The following is a 21,055-nucleotide window of genomic DNA, read 5'->3' as shown; positions in this document are numbered from 1 at the left end:
CTAAGTGTATGATTTTTCATTTGACAATTGAAATTGAAAAACACGAACGTGCCTGATCAAGCTACACTGAAATTAGTGGGAACAACTTTATTCATGTGTATATTTTCAGGACTGGACCCTTACCTTTGGAGACACAAGCTGACATAAAATGTAAGTTGAAAATACTATACAAATGTGTATTAGAGTTTTGCATTTCATATTGCATTTATGAACTTTAAAAAAACATAGAGCAATTCTAAGTACCATAATTGTGATTTTGAAGAGAGAAAAAAACTTTAAAATGAAAAGAAATTAATTAGTCCTTCACAATTTACTGTCTTTTGAGAAAAGGTCTGTTTATAATATTTTTCTGTATTATTGGACATATTATTGAAATAATTATGTGCACAGAATTCAATTACCATCAACGGGATCATGAAAAACGTTATTTTCATCTGCAAAACTTCTGGTGCCTGAAATGTTTCCATAATCAAATATTGGTCCTTCCAACAGCGTCACAATATCTATTCGGTTAATTTTTGTCAATACAGAGGTTAAGGCATCAGCTGGAAAATATAATAAGTAACATGTCAGAAAAAATTCAGTCATCTTTGAGCTATGTAATTGTTTCCCTCAATCTCAATCATATTGCATTAATTGGAAGATGCTGAGACATGTGTTTCACCTCAATGCTTTTATTTGGTTCTGGAAAGTTATATTTACTAGCTTGTCTAAAAATCATTCTGTGGTATACTTATATGAGGCATACAATGTCTAGTATGTAATTACATTGTTTTTCATGCCATCATTAGAAGCAACATGATTGAAACCAGAGGGTTCCTAAAGAATATATTTCCTTGCTACTAGAACAAAATATCCTTCCACTAAGGATGTCATTGTAGACTTTGGAACAACAGGTGACTGAACATAGGGCTAATGATAAATAAATGTGATGTGCAGTTTTGTTGTAGCTATGTCAGTCCCAGGGTATTAGAGAGACAAGTTGGGTGAGGTAATATCTTTTAATTAGACCAACTTCTGTTGGTCAGAGAGAGAAGCTTTTGGGTAGCTCGAAAGCTTGTCTCTCTCACCAATAGAAGTTGGTCCAGTAAAAGATATTACCTCACCCACCCGGTCTCCCTAATAAATGTGATGGTATTTAGATGTGGAGAAATCTTGTTGGGCAGATGGTATTTCTGCAAATGACCCTAAGGATGGATCCCTTTCACATTCACCCTTACATTTCAGACTTTTATTTTTGTTAAATTATAAGGCCTGTCCCCTAAAGATCTAAAGACAGAAAGGGTCCTCCCCCCATCCCATGGCAGAGAAGGATCTGAACAAAGTGAAATCAGGGCAGCTCAGCTGAAACAGGGATAGGGCTGGTGGGGAAGTCCATACAGATCATCTGCAGCTTTTGCAGGGAGCTAGTGGGTGGCTGGTGGAATCACAACTCTCCAGACTCACTGACCAAACCCAAACATCATGGGGGAGGGGGACGGCTCAGCGTGTATATTGGCTGCAATAATGGCAACAGGATGGTTCAGCATCCACTCTGCCACCTCTTATAGGGGATTCTGTCCCACTGACACATGCGGCCCACCCCAGGGTACAGCCTGAGTACTTATGAACAGTATACATTCTTCAGTGGTTTTACTGACAAAACTAGTGAAAAAGGACACTTGAAAAATTATCCTCATTCCTTTTCATATGCCTGGAGAATAATAGGCATTCAGAAGACGGATCAGGCCAGTGACACACGTTGGAGCTGATCGGGACAGCTAGGAAGGAGATTTAACTCAGCTAAAGCAGGATTGCATGGGTTGGAAGATGGTAAAAGACGCTACTGTCCCACTATGAAGGCCAAGAACTGAAGGTTTAGCATCTCTCTTCCAGTATGCAACAATTCAAATGAAGTAACTACATAAATAGATATGGTAATTACCAAGCGAATACATATTATAATTTCTTGAACTCTGGTAAAAATAGCTAGAGCAGGAAATGTTATTTCATGAGTGCTACTTAGAAAAGCTTTATTATGTTTTCATATTCATGTCCAAATAATCAAGATGATGGGAGCTACACTATTTAGAATATGGCAATATATGAAGTTGTGTATAATTTATAATCAACAATAACTGCTCTGAACTTACTTGTAGCATTTTTCCCATCTCTGGTAACCCATTTTTTTAATAGCATGAAACTCTGAGCAATCAGAGAATTGGGGTTTTCTACACGGATTTGATTAATTTCATCCACAGAAAAATTCAGTTCCCTTGCCAGTTCTATAAAGCAAGAAAAAATATACCATTATCATCATGTCAGTCTTATCTTGTCAATTCTGTAAAAGTAACAGCTTTATTAGGTCACACAGATGAATTAATGTAAACAAATATCTGACACATAGTTTATAATTAATTTATAAGATAATTACAACCAGGAGTATTAAAACATCCCAGAAAGACATCATGCCAGATCTTGTAATCATATCCCTGGTAGGTATTATCATACCTACATCAAGTACACACACTGCTGTAAGGTAAAAATGGTGAACAAAATCTCTGTAGATGTTACCTTATTGCTGTTGATTTTTAAAATCTTGTATGCTGTAATACTTGATATCCAGATTACTACATATCTCTCTTCATCTACACTATAATCACTGATACATGGTGACACAGTACAACGAGCTGAGTTTATTGGAGGAGTTGATTTGCATTGCTGTACAGTGTAGAACTGCAGGACTACTACAATTACTGTTATGGGGCTCATTCTCAGAGGTGGTGAACACCCGTAACTGTTGCTGAAGCCATTGGGAGCTTGTGGTGCTCAATGCTTTGGAAAATCAGGACACTGGACAATGGGAAAAGCCATACTACCCCAGATAAGTGTCCAGCCAGCAGGTTCCCAACTCTCTCAACCTATTTGTGCCAACTATTCCCAGAACAGGACTTAAGGAGAATAAAATTCTTTCACCATTTTAAATAAAAGTGTTTATTTACTGATCAATGGCAAGACAATTCTGCCATTAGCATTTCCTGGGAGGTTTCTTCTTTTAACTGAAAAGCTATTGAAATGTTTAATAGTTTACAACAAACCGATATGGACTCCACTTTTGTGAGATGGAGAAAACCACTGACAATGTGCACAGAGCCCTCAATTCTGAGTGACTTCTACGGGAACTTAATATGGTCAAGTGCATAAAGAACTTGTAGTACCTTACTATAAAAGATGATCTGCAAAAATAATTGCTAAATTCAATTTTGGTCTGACAGCATAAAAACATACCTGTCCAGCTAAGTCCCAGATGATCAGCTACAATTGCCATCCTTATGTCTGTTCGTTCACATGGACTCTGTGGACCTGTGGTTTACAATATCTTGATTAAAAAGATTTTGTAAAGAAACCTGCAATACTGGACAATAGTTTTTAATATTTTAATTTTACCAAGTTGCTGGTGTTCAGACTGTATATTAAAATGATTGTGTCTTAATAACCTACAAAATAATTTCTTTGTCACAGCTTTTATATTTTCACCTGTCTAAAGCTAAATGTCAAACTACATGATGTTGTAGTATAATGAGACCAAACATGCTGACATTCTAGCTACTGGATTAGAACACAAATTGTTCTATTATTGGTGAAAAACACCAGGGTGGGATTAACATCTATTTTTTCTACTTTGACAGAATGAAATTTGCTGTTACAAAATAAATCTTTAAAAGTCCTGAGTTACATCAATGTCTTCAGCATGCTTCACTAGCTGTCTACAATATAGAATTTGTATAAAGGAAGAAAGAAGAGTATAAGACAGCACATACAGATGACAATGACAGAATGAGAACTACAGTAAGTCACTCCACAGGCAATCACAACAGTTCATGCACTAGGATCAACAAGTTGAAAGTTTTACAAACTAGGCTTGATCTCCACGAGGTGAGCCATGAGAGCTCCAGAAACCTGACTGCCTTCATTCTCACCAGTCCTTTTACTTCTCCTCCTCTCACTGTCGACCTTTTCAATCTTTGATTTTAAGGATGCTGCCTCTGTTCTCATATCTCTAGCAGACTTCGATGTAATGGAAGGCTGGTAAACTTGAGTGGCTTCTGATAATGATGTATTTCTTGATGAACTGTCTTCTTCATCATCAGACACCTCTGACTGCATCTTTTTCTCTTCATCAGATAGACGATCCACAAGCTTTAATGTCTCACCACTAATTCCCTTAAAATATTCAATAGAATGTTTACATACCTCCCTAAGCTGATTTTTCCTTACTTTAACTGTTGTCATTGTGATAGAGGTAGATCTTACCTTTACTGGTAATTTGGAAGGAAGCTGTTTGATTTTTCCTTTCTCTAACTGCTCTTGCTTTTGCATTGTTGGTGTTTTTCTAGATATAGCTAGATTTTTCCTGGGTACATTTTTTATTGGAATCTTAGATCTTACTTCTAGACATGGAGAAGAATTATTTTGTTTTATTTTGTCGGGTTTACTAACCTGTCTCACTTTACTCGCTATTCTTTTTTGGACATTATTTGGTGGGACGACTTCTTTTACTGAACTGGCCTTTATGGGAAGTTTTGATTTTGCTCTACTCCCTACCAACTCTCTTGACCTTTGCTGCTGTCCTTGTACTTTTGGCTTATCTGTTATTCTGTGTCCTTGTGTTGCCCCTGTCCCTCTTCCTGAAGTGCTTTTCATTTGGTTAGCTTTCTGTATGGAACACTTGGGTTCACAATGTTCTTTTAGCTCTACATTACAGGTAATATTATTTGTATGGCTACCAGATGAATCCAAATTGTTGTTGTTATTAAAATTATCTTTTTGAAAATCAAGTTTTTCTTTTTGCCTACAGCTTGTCTGGCTAGTAGCTGAACTTGTAATCACTGCTACAGTTTCATTTTCTAATCCCTGACAACTGGGCATCACAGCTTCTATCTTATCTGTCACTTCTCCAGGGCCATCTTTCTTCAGAGTCATCGTGGAAGCAGAAATTCCCATTTTTATAGGTGTGCGCAATTTGGGATCAACTTTAGAAGTGTTAACAGTTGTCGATGATTTCTCCAGAGAGTTACTACCAAGTGTGGCTTCCATACAATCTCCACTGGCCTGGATGATAGGCTTATGTTCAACTGCTGCTGTTTCTACTTGTCTTTCTAAGTTTGTTTCTACAATGATGTCCCCTGACTGTGGCTGTGTGATGGCAGTGACTGTACTTTTATCCCCTTTCCCCTTGTCCCCTGACTTCCCTTCAGAAGTATGCTCACCAATCTGAAAAAATTGGAGTCTTTCTTCAACAAAATCCCTCTTGCTCATGTCAATTGCACCACTGCGAGTCATCTCAAACATCTTCCCTTCATGAAATGGGAAGGGGTTGGGCTCACTAGTTGGAGTACTTTCATCTGTTGGAGTTCTGGCTGGAGTTGTATCAGGTGTCGTTGCTTGCGATCTGTCTTCTACTGCCAGACCAAATGGCTTAGCCTCATCATCCCTTGATTTAGTTTCAAACACTTCATCATCTCCTCGATTATTGGACCATGGATCAAAATCCAGACTTTTGGTAGCTACTGTTTTAAAAGGTGTTGCAAATTCTTCATCTACTTTGTAACTGAAATACGAATCAGGAAACACAGTTCTGTCGGGGTGTCTGCCTTCCAAGGTGAAAAATTGTGCACCTGACTTCTGCTCGGTCTTTTCAGAACCTGGACCTTTTGAAAGTGGCTTGTCTTCTTCAGCGCCTACCTTTCCTTCCTCCTCAATAACTTCCAGCTTACTTTGGCTAAAGCAACGATCAGTCTGTTTTAAAATGCCCTCTGTAGTCCATATATCCTTTTTGGTTTCTACTGCTGGACCTGCAAGTTTAGAATCACTCTCAGTGAAACCATCGTCTTCATCTTGTAAATCATAACCATCAAGAGAGTCAATTTCAGTTGCATCTGTATCATGAGAGAATTCTGCAGTGGTTGCTATGGAACACTCGGTGATAGACTGGTCATTAGTCCCATTTTGTGCTATGTCATTCTGGGGTGACTCAAGACCAATGTCAAACTCATTAGGTTTTCCAGAACTGGGATACCCTAACTCTTTCTGGTTCTGACTCTTGTCAGAAACTTTGGGTTTTGAGGCTTCTTTCTGGTCATCTTCAACTTCTTTTAATTTAAAAGTATACTTTTTTAATGGAACTGGTTGATAGAGCGATTCATCATCACTAGAGTCACTGACATCTGCTCCCGGTGGCACGGGGGAAGGTGGCTGTACTCTTATGACTGGTTCAGCCAGCTGACATTTGTCTTGTTCATCTTGCAGATTTACTTCTATCATCTCCATTTCACTCTCAGGGGAATAACGATGATTCTTTTCTGACTCAGCTTGATCTGCATCTAATGGTGGAGGAGGTGGGAATTCAATGTAGGCAACTCTGTTACTTTTGGGTCTTTTGTTAGAGTCTTTGTTTATATTATTAGGCAATATTTTGTCAATTTTTGGTGCTTCCACTGCTGTGTGTTTTACAGAGGTTGACTTAGCCTCTGCTTCCTCTTCTGATTCCTCAGAAACCTCAGGTATGGGACTGGGCTTGCCTGGTATATAAGCTATTAGTGAGTCGGGTGTTTTAGAGGTAAACTCATAACTCACTTCCTCTGAGCTGGGTGTTTCTGGTGTTAAAGGGCTTTTCCCAGAGCTATCTATAAAGGATACTTGTTCTAGTGTGTCATCTTCTGGACTACCTTGTGGAGAAGGTGGTTGTTTTTGCTGTCTAGCTGTATAAAATGTCCCCCTAGTCTCTTGTACTGTCTTACTTTCCTGACTTACAATTTTTTTTACATTTCCTTGTTGCACCTCCTTTTCATACTGCTTTCCTACTTGAACAAAACTGACATAAACTGGCAAAGTCTTTATCTCTTTCACTCCCTCACTATTTACTAAAGGTGCAACTTTATCCAAGTAATCAATGGGACTAGGGTCAAATACCTCACTTGAAGGAGATTCCTTTCTAGGACTAAAGTCTAAAGAATCAGGTGATTTGCTAGGAGATATTTCAGTTTCCTCCACTGGAGGACTTAACACTATGGAACCTTGTTGCTTGGTAACTTTAGTGACTTTTGAATGTTTTATTTTTTCATCTTCTACATAATCAAATTCTCTCTGAACTTGCTCCTTAATCATAGTTGACTGGGACACTTTAGTTGACAGTTCATATGCTGATTTTTTTGACTGATCATAAACACTATCAAGAATGGTAGGAGATGACATTCTTTTCTCCTCAGAAATTCTGACTGGAATGTGGGACACAGTCGATTCCTTTCTTTTTGAAGTTTTATCTGTCATTTCATTGGTGTGTTCCCCTTCTCTGACAACAAATTCTCTGTACAGAACCTTTTTTGATGGAGATTTTACAGTCATTTCCTTCACCTCCTTTGAATGAGATCCATGTGTTGGCAATTTGTGTTCACTCTCTGTCACAGTGATAAATTCACTCTTTTTGTTAGTTTTAGTCTCAGCATGGTCAACATGGTTTTCTTTCACCATATCTTGAACAAGTACATGGGAAAGTTTTTCTTTTGGTGTTTTATGGTTAGAAGCTCCAGGACTTTCCCATGTTCGATAGATTTTTTTGTCCCACTGTCCCTTAGCTGGTAAGTCTGAGCTATATGCCAAGTCTTTAGCTTGCTGTTCAGAAGTATATTCTAGCAGACTTTTACTTGATGTTTCAGTGCTCTGTTTCTGTACTTCTGAAGCACAAATGTCTTCTATAACTTTTCCTTTACCTTGGACATTATCTTCTTTCAATTTCATAGTAGAATATTCTTTTTGCAGTGATGTATTTCCTTCTGTCAGATCTATTTGCTTTGGGTGCTTTTCTCTTGCATAAAACTGATACACTGGTAGTTTGCTTTCTTGTAATTTCTTTACTGGAATTTTGGATTGACTATCTTGCTTTTTTTCTTCTTGAGCTAGATCTTTAGTCCTTGGACTTATACTTTGTTCAAATTTAAGTCTAATGGAATTAAGCTTGGATTGTTTTAGCTGAAATCCAGTCTGTGAAGCTTCAGTTGTTTTACTCTGCTGAGCATTTCCTTTGTGTTCCATAGTTTGTTTACAGTCCCCCGTTTGTTGAGCAAGAATCCTTCTTTCAGGACTGCTGGGCAAACTTGCTGCTTTTCTTTCATTGGCTGTTGGAGAATACTTTCCATCATGCCCATACTGCTGCACTTTACTCCAGTCATCATTCAATGTCACTATTTCAGTGAGCAGTACTTTTTCAGGGCTGCTGCAGGCAGAGCTATGACTAGAATGCATTTCTTTGCCATTTTTTTTATGTTGCTTTTTCTCTGGAGATTGTAGCTCATCATTCAACTTTTCTGTTTTGTCCCGAAAAAACTGTGATACTTCAGTCAGTTTTTCTTCTGCCTCTTTAACAGTCCTGTCCACCCTGTCTTCATACATCATCTTTTCTCTACCTCTGTCTAATCTGTCCTCAGTAAAGCGCATCCACATGGCATGTTTTGGACTACTAACATCTCCAGTGTAGTGTAACACTGTCACTTTATCATAATGATCATCTTTAGACATTTTACCTACACCATTTTCAGACACATCTTTATAGATTTTGGAGAGAATTTCTTTTTTGGGGGCAGTGGCTACTTTTTCTCTGCATCGTTTATCAGACCCCTGTAACTCTGAACTAAGGGGTAGAGCATGGTCAGTAACTGACTCCTCAGTATCAGAATGAGACACATCTAGCTTTTCTGAAAGAAGCATTTTCTCAGCAAACCTGTAAGACTCCCCTCTTAATTCTGACAACTCATCATCATGGTATTCTATTGAGTGTTGACTCAAAAGCTTCAGCGTTTTATAAGAGTCATCAGACATGAGTTGAGCAGAACTAGGGCGACTGTCTTCTTCCTGGGACACAGGAGTGTTTACTCTAGAAGATTCCAGATAAGAAGGAAGTGACTCTTCAGCTGTTAGCTCTTCTTCTTCTTGCTGACCTTGTTCATCAGAACAAGGAAAAGTATCATGTTTTTCCAAACCTTTTATGTTAATATCTCCCCGAGGTAAGTCTTTCTGATATACATACATTTCTTTTTCTGGATGCTTTTTTGTTTCTCTAATAATGACTTCAGTAGGTTCAGCTTGATTACCTTTTTCAATATGGACCTCTATTATACGCTCCAGTTTGGGTTTCATTTTCCTGTCCTCTGCATGTTGTGGTGAAGTTTCAGCAGACTTGCTAACATCTGATGTTACTGATGATTTATGTTCAAACAGACCTGCCAGTTCTTTGGAAGGGTCACGTCCTGATTGAAAAGCTTTCATTATGTCATGAACGGACATTGTTTCCTCAATTCTTTCTGAGGTACTTTCAGTGCATGGAGGTTTATGATAAACCATTCTAGTTGTAGTAGTGATGTGAGTTTCTTCTTTCACCCGGACACCTTTGCTAAGAACACACTTGTGGTCATCTTCTTCACTGCTGCTGGTTTTCATTTGAAATGCTTTAACCTTTTCTTTAATAGACCCAGTGGGTTTTTGTTCCAACTCCATTAAAGTAAGTGCAGGTTTCAATGAAGGTTGCTCCTCTGTTTGCTGCTCTGGAATCTCTTCTGATGATGGTTCATAACTGCGGATAACATGAACTACTTCAGTTCTTGTTTCTGTAATAACAGGAGGGATGGGTACATCATGGAAAAGTGGTTTTGGCCCTGTGCTTTCAGCACTTTGTGGGGCTGAAGGTGTCTTTTCACTTCTTGTTTCAAAGCCACTGTCAGACAAAGGACTTTTATCTTGGTCATGTTGAGAAAAATCATCTGGAGATTCTAAAATAGTATCTGTTCCAAAAAAGGAATCTGCAATTTTACATAATTCTTTTTCTGAAGTAGAAGGCCTCATGGAGGCTGGAGGCATTTTAAGTTTATGTTCCTGTAAAGCAATCACTGGTTTTAAAATGCGTTTTTGTCTCTCTTCATCTTTTTTCCCCTCTTCAAACTTGTACTTTATGGTTGCCAATGAAGTACTACCAATATCATTTGTTAAATAATCAATGACTTTTGTCAAATTGTAATCCTTTTCAGATGTGGCTTTAGCTTTAATTTGCACTTTTTCTGGAACAGGATGGCACGTTATAGCCTGCTGTCTTGCTTCATCAATCTCCTCTGGACTGAACTCTACCCATTCATCTTCAGATAAGTGTCCTTTATCGCTTTTTGACACTCTGGTCGACCCTTTCTTTTCCAAACACACATCTTTTTTCAGTATCTCACTAACTTTTACCAAGTCTTCTTTTACTTTCTCAACAATTTTAAAGGGCTCTTCATCATCAATTCTACCCTCTTTTGTTAGTTCAGGTTGGAATGGCTTGTCCTCCGTTACATCTGTCTGCAATATTGCAGTCATCCTGATTAGGTCCTCTTTCATTTCAGCAACATCTTTCAATATCTCCTGGCTGGAGGATAAAGAAGATGGGGTAGACAATTTAAGAGCAGAGGGTGCTAAAAACAAGGATGATTTTATAGGAGACGAAGTTCGATTAAAGTGAGGCTGTGTACGTGTCTCTATAGTCAATGTTTTACTAGGTGATAGTAATGCAGCTGCTGATTTTGTAAGTGAAGACTCTGGAAGCTTCTTTAATGCTGGTTCAGATAAAACATTGACTAGAGAATATACTGGCACTGTTATTGTTGATGAAGTTACTGATGAGGTAGTTGCAGATATTGACCCAAAAGATGTATATAGTGCACCTGCAGAAGGAGTTCTCATTGACTGAAAAGCAGATGGTGTTGAAGACACAAATGCCCTGAGTGGAGAAAATGGCATTGTAGTAGTGGTTGGAAACACTTTCTCAACTGTATCAGCGGCTGCATTAGCAGCACAACTTGCAGAATTTGTAGCTGCAGAGATCTTGTCTTGAAATGTAGCTGCAGGTTTGGATCCAGTTATTACATTGGCAGAGGATGGATATTTCAGAGGTGACATGGATCCATTAACCAATGCTACATCTGTAGGTCCAGGTATATGTTTCACAGGTGATGAGAGAGAAGTCATCATGACTTTAGATGATGAAACAGCATCAACTTCTGACTTAGCAGGAGACACCACTGACTTTAAAGGTGAAGTTAAAAGTGGTGATGCTGATGTGATGATAGACTTAAATGGTAAACTTGAAGAATACATGTTAATGTTCGATTTGGGGGATGCTGGAGGTGTCATGGTGATGGATGATCTCTCCAAAAGAGACCCTGCTGTAGTCACTGGAGATGTCCGAGAAGGAAATGTTGAAGTGGATGTCATCCCTTTTAAATTAGTGGCTTCTGTTACTGCAGGAGCTCTGATGAAAGAACCAGAAGAAACTTGGATATTATATGGAGGCTGTGATACAACGGTTTTTATTGGTGAAGAGATTGTCCGAAATGATCTAATTGGAGATGCTACGTCATTAACAGATTTAATTGAAGAGGTAGTAGAAGCTCCTAACGTAGATTTGATTGGAGAAGCAGAAGAAACAGACCATATTGATTTTAATGGGGAAGCTGTAGGCGTATTGGAGGAAGAGCTTGATAGGGAAGTGAAGCCTGATTTGGTTTGCCCAGGCACTGTAATTGGAGCTGTTGTCCATGACTGATATGGTCTCGTTGAAAAGAATGGCTTGTATGAATAAGTAGCAGGTAGGGATCTTGTTGCTCCTGCACTCCGTTCAACTGTTTCTTAAAGTTTTAAATCAAAATCAAACGTAAAATCAACAAAAATGATTGAAAAACAGAGAGACCAGAGAAGAAAATTGGTCAGTAAACGTTGTAATATTACAAAGAGTAAGTACATTTTTTTGTATGAATCAGAATGAAATAGGCAAAAAGAACAAAAAGGAAAAAAAGAGGGATGAGTCATATAATTATGACTGATCCAAAATAAAAAGCAACATGAAATGAAAGACACTAAGCACATTGCAACCAAGTCGCAAACAATGGAAAACAGAAAACACAAAAGGAGGAATCCATAATGGTAAAAATAATAACCACAACCAAAATTCTTCTCTTACTTCCTTATTGACTTTCTGATGTGCTAGTTTTGAAATATTAATCTCAGTTCCATTTTGCCTGTATAGGTACGTCTTAGCTTTGTCTTAGCTATTACAATTATCCTTTTAGTAATTTCTATTGTTCTATTCTGAGCAGTATCATTAAACAACATATATTGTACCTATATAAAACAATATAAACTTGTGTAGAATGACATTAAATAGCTAAAATCCTTTTTGAAAACCACTCAAAACTATTTCATGCAGAACCCAAAATACCTTTAAGTGACAGGCAATTGATGTGCAAACTGTGAAGCAACTGGAATATATTCAAATCTTTATCTATCCATGCACAATTCGTATATGCTTCACGCTCACAAAGCCAATAAGAGCAAGAACTTTTCTGAGTCAAGAATTAAAAAAAATAGAAAAATAAAAAGGAACCTTTTGCATTTTTTTCATGCGCTATTCCTTTTGTTTGGTCAAACTAAAGAAAAACTTGAAATGAAATGATTTTAAGTAGCATTTGTCATACATGAAAATATGATTTATGATAAACGTGAGCAAGCAAAGCAACTCAAACACTTTACTCATGCATAGTATACCATGTCAAAACAAGCAAATGAAGTAATACATTTTATATGCTGTATTATGCACAACATGTAAATAAATATTTTCATAAGAGGCATTTAAAAGAAGAGTACACTTTTTCTACAAGATGTAGTGTTTTGCTCCTTTTGAGGAGATTTCTTGTATCAGCTCAAAGAAAGACCTGTTCAACTTTACATTTCTCAAAATGTAACATTAGATAAGTACTTGAAGAACAATATAGTAAGTAGAGATGATCTGGCCAAGACAAATCTGTTAACTATGAGCATCCCCCAAAAGGACCAATGTATTCACAGGCATTGCAAACCAAATCAGTAGGGCCAGTCAGATTTTGAAGTCACTGGCTGCAGTTACCAATCCAGAAGGCAGTATTTCTGGGAATGACATTACAGCTTCCATATCCTCTGATACAGCAATGACATTCAGAGAGTTCTTCCACAAATAAGTAAAATAACTTTTAGGCACAATTTCTTTACTTGGTGTTAGTAATGGAGCTAAAATATTCCAACTACCTATTCCGCACACCTTTGTCTGAAGTTATACTGACAATTTATCAAAGCTGTTTGGTCTGTCTTATAGCTAGACAATAATTCAATGTGAAAGAAACACAATAAGACTCACATTAAGTTACTAAAGTTATGTCACACAAGCTTAGATAAAAAAGATGTTCAGCACACCATAGGCCCATATCCCAGAATGAGAAACTGTGGTGGGCCTACAAATACCCAGCAAAGATGTATAGATGCTTTGACTAGGTAATGCTATTGTAGTATTAGAATATTTAGGTTGTAGAGAGCTTGAATACTGGGCATACTGGCACAGTCTATTCCAGAAGACAGCCATTGAAAGCATTTTAAAACTAAAGTCTGACCACTCCTTACGCTATCATTTCCCCTCTCTGAAAAACTTCATTAAATAAATTCTACCACAGTGATTTATTAGGAGTAGCTGCCAAGATTCAAAAGCAGTCACAAATCCAAAAAATAATAAGCCAACACAATAGTGAAGGGCAGTAATGAAATAAAAATAATTTGCTCTACACTTAAAGTATCTGTAAATGCCACTAGACTCTTGGTATGTTGTATCACGACAGTCTTACCACTACAATTTAGTGAGACAATAAATCCAATAGCAGTCTCTCCTAATTGCAAATATTCTTTTCTCCATTACATCATGTATTTAGATATTTAAAAAATGCCTTGTCTATACTTCATATTACACTTGAGAAAAACGACTGGGCCAAGGAAGCAACCTCATTGACGAAGTTAATGGCACACGCAGTTATGAGATAACTGTGTGGTCTAGAAAAAATATGGCTTTAGTACTGATTTTTAAAAAATAAAAAACTCAATTTTGTCATTTTCTAAGTGGAATAGCATATTTCAGAGAGAGCAGTTGTTTTACATATCTGCACGTCCTGGGTACTGAATGAATTTGGCCCTTAGCCTCACACCCCACTATGCACATGACAAGTGGAGACCTCCTACCTAATGCATATCCTATAGTGTGTTATTCCCACTTCCTCACTTGCTACAGGTGAATGGAAATGGTGACTGAGCATATGTAAGTCTGCCCAACAGAATGATGCTCTATTCACAATTTACTTGAAGCATATAGCCAGGCTAGAGATCAGATTCTAGTTCACAGGAGTGCTCCCTATTCTGCCTGAAACATCTGTATAAGGCAGAGCAGAGTCCCTTAGATCAGTGCTCTTCTACCTTTCTGCTTTAAATATTAGCAGAACACCTCAGCAGTGAAATACCATTGTCCCTATCACACAGACTGTTGCAGCAGGGCGGAGGAGAAAAAAAGTCCACTGAAACCAGTGAGAGTTCTGCTGTCATCTTCACTGACAGTAGGTACAGGTCCAGACTGAGTATCTTCTCCTTTTTCAGCAGCCAGAGAGAGGTGAGGAAAAGAAACTGGTGCTCCCCGTATCTGAGCAGATGTGGGGAGGAGTAAAAGAGAGGGAGAACATCCCAAAGACAATATGAAAATGACCCACCCAAGTCCAAAGACAACACTTTGGTGGGAAGCCACTTTAAACACCCTCTACCAGCCATGATGGATGGTGGCAAGGTTTAGTGTGCTGGGCCTATCACCAATCTGTTTTCCTTGGTGCCCTCTGGGAGTTCTTAACCTTAAATATCAGCTTCTAGCTAGTAGGTTTTGTCTCCTCTGGTTATGTGACCTTATGGATTTCTGTCCGCTGAGCAGTCTTGATTTTTGAGTTAAGACATATTCTTTGGAGGTGAAAATGAAAAAGTGAAAAGAAATCAAAATAAAAACAACTTTTTTCTTTCCAAACTTCTGGGAAAACATAATTGAGTTAAAAGTCTGGAGTAGATCATCTACCACTCTACAAATCAATAGGAAATGGAATATTAAAAGAACGAAGAGAGACTTTTATAGCTTGATTAAACCCTTCCTCCCATTCTTGGATTACAATTTCATTTAAGGGTTTTTTACCCACCTCTTTTTGCAACTGTGACTTTACTTTTGGTAAATCAATATAAGATTTATTTTAATTTCACACGGAGAGCCAGCTGAAAAAGACATATACAAGCTCCAAACTCATTCCAGATACCATAGCCAAACCTTTCCCTCTGTCTCTCTTAATTCCCAACAAATCTTTGATGATATCTCAGAGTCCAGTATGAGGTCTCAGCTAGTTTGGTAGTCTCATAAAGCCAGGTGCTGTCATCAGATCTTATATACTTCAGGTCTTCTCCAGTGTCTGAGAAGCACAATGCATTCTGGAGCACCTCAAAACCCCACAGAGCTCACAAGATCTTTAAATAGCAGCTACAGCAGGAATTACCAGACTTGATGAGATTTGTAAATGGATTTTATGAAATTATATCGAAGGGCCATTGGAGTTCAGGGAATGAGAAGTTTGACTGGCTGCTTAAAGAGAAGAGAAAAACACAAGAATGACCACATTCTGACTTGGGAGGGAAGCAAAGGTTGTCAGAGACATTATTGTACTTAAAGAGAGAAAAGGAAGCAGGGCAATGGATCAGGTCAAGGAGATGGGGGTAGAAGAGAAAACTCTGACTGAGTAGAAGGAAAGGCTCTATGGAATATGGGAGAAAATGGGGAGAGAGAGGAAGAAGATATAAAATAAGAAGGAGCTCAAATAAACTGAATAAAAAAAGTCAAACATTTTATCTGAAAGGAACCTTCCAACCCCACTGAGTTTTGCCCATTCCTATATCTAATGCATCACTTAATAGGCAGCAGGTTTAAAACAAATAAAAGGAAGTTCTTCTTCACGCAGCGCACAGTCAACTTGTGGAACTCCTTACCTGAGGAGGTTGTGAAGGCTAGGACTATAACAATGTTTAAAAGGGGACTGGATAAATTCATGGTGGCTAAGTCCATAAATGGCTATTAGCCAGGATGGGTAAGAATGGTGTCCCTAGCCTCTGTTCGTCAGAGGATGGAGATGGATGGCAGGAGAGAGATCACTTGATCATTGCCTGTTAGGTTCACTCCCTCAGGGGCACCTGGCATTGGCCACTGTCGGTAGACAGATACTGGGCTAGATGGACCTTTGGTCTGACCCGGTACGGCCTTTCTTATGTTCTTATGTTCTTACTGTGATACAGCCAGATTTCATTAATTAATGTTTTGAAGGGAGGAGGCACAGACTGTCTTTTGGAAAATACTTTTCAATTCAGTTGCCCATGCTCTAGCCAATAAATTATGTGGCTTTTTTATGATTATTTTTTATTTACTTTAACTGGAGCATGCTGCTTGTCAGTAAGGATTCTCCAAGCTCTCACAATGCAGAGGCTCACAGACCATCCAAAAGTTTAGCTATACAAAATTTTTCTATTATTTTTTTCAAATGACACTAAGTGCAACATTTATAGAAAAAATGTCTCTTCTTCTTAAAAGTAGGTATATATGGTATTAGTAGGTTTGTTATGGAACTCACTCATTCCAGGCTCAGTCAGATAGCTGTAGCGCTTACGTAAAGCAAGAGAGACAAAGCTTTGACGCCGGTCTGTTTTCTCCGTCTGCAACAAAACACATTTCCACTTGGTACCTTTCAAATATTGTGAATAGCTTTATTATGATATCTCAGTCTAGTGGGCTAGATCATACTTGGACTACACACCCGCACAAGGGAATAAGAATCCACTCTTACAGCTTGATGAGGGCACACAGGAGGAAGCAGGGCTATATGGTTGCATTTCCCCCTACATAGCAGATGGTAGGCAATGGGCAAACGCTTGGCTCCATTCCTGCTTGCTGGCCAATGCAGCTAAGCCATTTTTGGGGAGAAGGCTAATAATTAGCTGGTAATATAAACCAGCAGTAAATTACTAATCCTCTGGAGGAGGCAGGAAAGAAGGGAAGGAATTGTAACTCAGAGGGCTATGTCATCTCCCAGGTATACTTCGGAGGTGGTGCTGTGAACACAGTACATTTAGTTCAGGGCACTGTCTACAGTCACAGTCTAGCCCCATATTACCTAAATACTGTAAAATCCCATTATCTTTTAGTAATCTATTCCACACTACTTAAAATGGCATGATTTATTTTTCTGTATTTTGGTTAGAAACAGAAGAATCAACATAAAAGACTACAGATACAGACATAAAACATTAATAAGAGTATAATTTAGGCTGATCAAATACCTCTCCCAACATTAATCTGGCTTGAAAGCACATAAACCACAATGTACGCTTACTTTAAAGTTAGTACATTAAGGACAAAAAAGGCATGAAAGGGTATTTTTTTAATATGCACAGAACGCAGAGATGTATATTAGAAAGCAGAATACAATTGCTAACTAGTAAGTTGCATCATAAGTTACTGTGTCTAATGGCATAGCAGTTACTGTGGTATTTTTGCAACTCTATTTATTAATATTAAAAGTCATTCACAGAAATCAGTTAATTTGATTATGTCTCCAAAAATATAGTTTGTTTGGAAAGAAAACTATTGAGATACCTATAAAATAACTCACCAGGCACAAGTCAAATGAAAACCAAATTATATGGTTATCTTTTTGATGTATTGACTCTTATTTGATTTTAGCCAGCAGGTGACTAATGTTATTTATTAGGAGTCAGAAACAGAGGGCTACACACAAAGAACTCTTCTTCTGATAAAATGGATATGTATCTGATGTTTCTATACTAGCTTTTCTATTTCTAGTGTCTTAAAACTCACTGTATCCCTTAGTGCATAAAATAAGTTTCATCTCCTGACCTGTGACAACTTCATTAAGATTACTAAAGAGAGATATTTTCTGTTAAAACCTGTGACAAGGTGTGGATTTTTAAGCTTTGGAGATCTGAAGCTTATTTCAAAACAGATACACTAAAATACTTTTTAAAAAAAATAGGGGTTATTTTCAGGAATGAAAATACAATAGGCCAATGTTTAAAGGGTTTACAGAAATACAGTTTAGGGAAATACTGAATGTTTAGTAACATAAGAGGCCTAATTCATCCCTGGTGTATGTAATTACACTGACTTCAGCTATATGAAGGATGAATTTAGCTTGTATGCTATAAATTATATAATTTACACTCTAAGCATAAAGTGAGCTGAAGTTCAGAATATTAGCATATACTGCATTTAAATTTATAACATATGATCTTATTTCATCACATGCCTGCACTTTTATTTCTTGACAACAGAACATAGATGTGTAGTATATATTGTTAATATTCACTGCTATAATTAAAAGATACTGTAACACTTTTCTAGAACATATTTATCTTTCTGCACTAATTCTGAAGAAAATAAAAACAGAAGAGAGTGTTTATATTACCTCATCATCTTGATCTGACTCTGTTTCCTTTTGGTTCCAAGGTGCATTGCAGAGACAAGGAATATTATAATGGACAGCAGGGAAAAGAATATCAGGATATGAAAAGGACCAAGTTGGGAGCACAAAATGCAAGCTGATTTATAAGCCAAAGCAAACCCAAAATGTCAACATAAAAGAAAAAAAAAATCTTACATCAAGTGCAAATCAACACGACATTACTGAATGCATAAAATCTATGAACTGTAAGCTGAAGCATGAGCTGTAAACAGAGGACTCAATCATAAAAATAATAGGAACTTGACACCACAGTAACAAGAGACTTTAAAAGCTTTCTATATACAAAAAACGAATACAACATAAATTTATAACAGCCTTAATCATATTACAAAGCATTCCCATTACTAGCATTTCACAGGATTTCTTTATTACTAGCAAAAAAAGTTAAACTAAAAGTTAAACAAAACAAAACAGAGTGCTGGCAGAAATACCTTTTTGTGTGCTGGAAGAGTAATATTTAAGTTGCAAACAGCTGTTTGTGGCAGTCCTTTTGTAGTCTTTGGTTCTTTCAAAAATGATAAACGACCACAAGGCTCTTGGCTGGTGTCTCTAATCTAGAAAAATTCATCATACAGTAGTTTGACTTAATTGTTTGAAATTAGGGTGACCAGACAGCAAGTGTGAAAAATCGAGACGGATGGGGAGTAACAAGAGCCTATGTAAGAAAAAGCCCCAAATATCGGGACTGTCCCTATAAAATCAGGACATCTGGTCACCCTATATGAAATGTATGTTTTTGCATTACATTTAACATGGTCTGTTTCCCCGACAAAGAACATGTGAGAAGTCAAAGTCCCTGAGGGGCCTCTTCTTGCAAAAGGAGTGTTGAGTGTGGCTCCCATTGGAGACCATCAGAATTAGTTTGGACAGCTAGAGAAAGCTGTTGCAGAGTAACAGGTGGTGTTCCCTTCCATCAGAAGCTATCTAGTAACCACATCAATTGAAGACCAAAGGAACTCAGCCGGAACCCAACTTGCAGCTTTTCGTGGGGAAGAAAGTTGTAACTACGATTAGATTATTGGGCCAGCCTTGGGTTTTTGTTCCACTGCAAACAAGTTTCCAAAACTGTTTCTAGCACCAGTGCACGGCACCGTGCTGAGTGGCATCACTCCAGGAGAAATACTCCTGTAGGTAAATTGGATTGAGTTTTCAACCCACCTGCATTTCTCTCTGCTCAGTTTTGTATATGCAATGACTTGCACTCACAAAAGTGACCATGACTTTCATTTGCACCCACAAAATAGGTGATTACATATGTATGTGCACTCACTTTTGGGAAGCACTATCAACTGCACATGTAAAAACAAGAGGCTAGAGCTGAAAATCTGGATCATGTATTATCTCACTCCTGTCATTTGGGTAGATGAAATAACGTACCCTGCAGCTAGAAGGCTTAAGAGAACACGTCTAGTCCGAGGCATGGTTCTGGCAAAGGACTGTGAATCAGAATAGCATGTATTCTGATCCCAGCCCTGACAGTGATTCCTTCTATGGTTTCATGAAATCACTTATAAACTCTGTTCCAAATTACCTACCTGCTAAAATATAATAATACTTACTTCTCAGGGGCAGACTATTCATATTAGACAGAATCAATATTACTACATGAGGAAAACATTTCCTCAACTAAGAAATCTGTGGGGTTTATTTTTACCTTAATAGAGAATGGCAGTCTATTTTCCTTGAAAGCATAAAAATTAAAAACAAGCTGTTGTCCTCCTTTTGTCAAAGGGGCCAGATTTCCATAGCAATCAACATAAATGGGTTTTCCTTCCAGAACCTATCAAAGCAAAAAGACAGAAATTGAAAGTGAGTAAAATATATTTTAATGGTATATGATACATGCACAAACATATACCACCATTTCTTCCAACATCATAACTCCTCATTTAGCTAGGAATGCATCAACTTAACACATGTTCAACACGGATCTAATTCAACAGTACTGTGGTACTTATAATATGACACTGTAAGTGCAGCTGATTAATTAAAACTATTTTTTAAACATTCTAATTGCTAAAGTTATTTTTTAAAAATATAGCTCCAATTCAATAGATATGGATATCTTTATAATTAGCTACATCATAGGATTCTCTGAGGGAAAAGTGTATATTACATGATTTTTCACAAGAAACGCCCTTTGCCTCAAAAATCCCAAACAAACCAGCCAACTGCGTGCTGGAGATCTCTATGTGGACAAGGAGGGAGGAATTCTAACCCACCAAGCTATGAAGCAGGAGTGCAGCTGCCATAGGAACTAGGGGTGCAGGTGAGGGGAGGGCATGCTGCAACACCCCCTGACTTGAAGTGGTTTCTATTATATACAGTGTTTACAGTTTAGTTCATTGGCTCTCAGCACCCCTGGCGGCTGCTCTACAGCAGCTACTCCAGAGTCCTTTGCATTACCTCCCCACTCCCAATAGGCAGAAGGACTGCAGGACCTATGTAAAGATGGTTTCTCAAGTCCTGTCCCTTTATCCTGCTTAGCGCACTTCCAAAGAGTTTCTTCACACAGCCTCACTGTCAGAGGTGAAAAGAAGCTGGTCCGGTCCAGTACAGCATACCAGCAAGAGCCGGTACACAGCCTACCATAACTGCAG

General features: G+C 37.9%; 1 protein-coding gene across 2 annotated transcripts in view; it reads right to left on the bottom strand.

The window, feature by feature from the left end:
* ANK3 (ankyrin 3) overlaps window positions 1-21,055 on the bottom strand; it is a 554,530-nt gene that overhangs the window by 30,525 nt on the left and 502,950 nt on the right. For both annotated transcript variants that reach the window (XM_039480795.1, XM_039480796.1), the window contains 8 exons: window positions 20,110-20,235; window positions 18,887-19,009; window positions 18,399-18,425; window positions 16,548-16,629; window positions 5,250-11,684; window positions 3,268-3,342; window positions 2,133-2,264; window positions 402-545 (listed from right to left, as the gene is read on the bottom strand). In XM_039480795.1, coding sequence (XP_039336729.1) covers window positions 402-545; window positions 2,133-2,264; window positions 3,268-3,342; window positions 5,250-11,684; window positions 16,548-16,629; window positions 18,399-18,425; window positions 18,887-19,009; window positions 20,110-20,235 — 7,144 coding nt within the window. The remainder of the gene's footprint in view (window positions 1-401; window positions 546-2,132; window positions 2,265-3,267; window positions 3,343-5,249; window positions 11,685-16,547; window positions 16,630-18,398; window positions 18,426-18,886; window positions 19,010-20,109; window positions 20,236-21,055) is intronic.

Source organism: Mauremys reevesii, linkage group 7, assembly GCF_016161935.1.
Source record: "Mauremys reevesii isolate NIE-2019 linkage group 7, ASM1616193v1, whole genome shotgun sequence".
Classification (NCBI taxonomy): domain Eukaryota; kingdom Metazoa; phylum Chordata; order Testudines; family Geoemydidae; genus Mauremys; species Mauremys reevesii.
The sequence above is the reverse complement of the archived record's forward strand: the minus strand, read 5'-3'. Positions and strand labels throughout refer to the sequence as shown.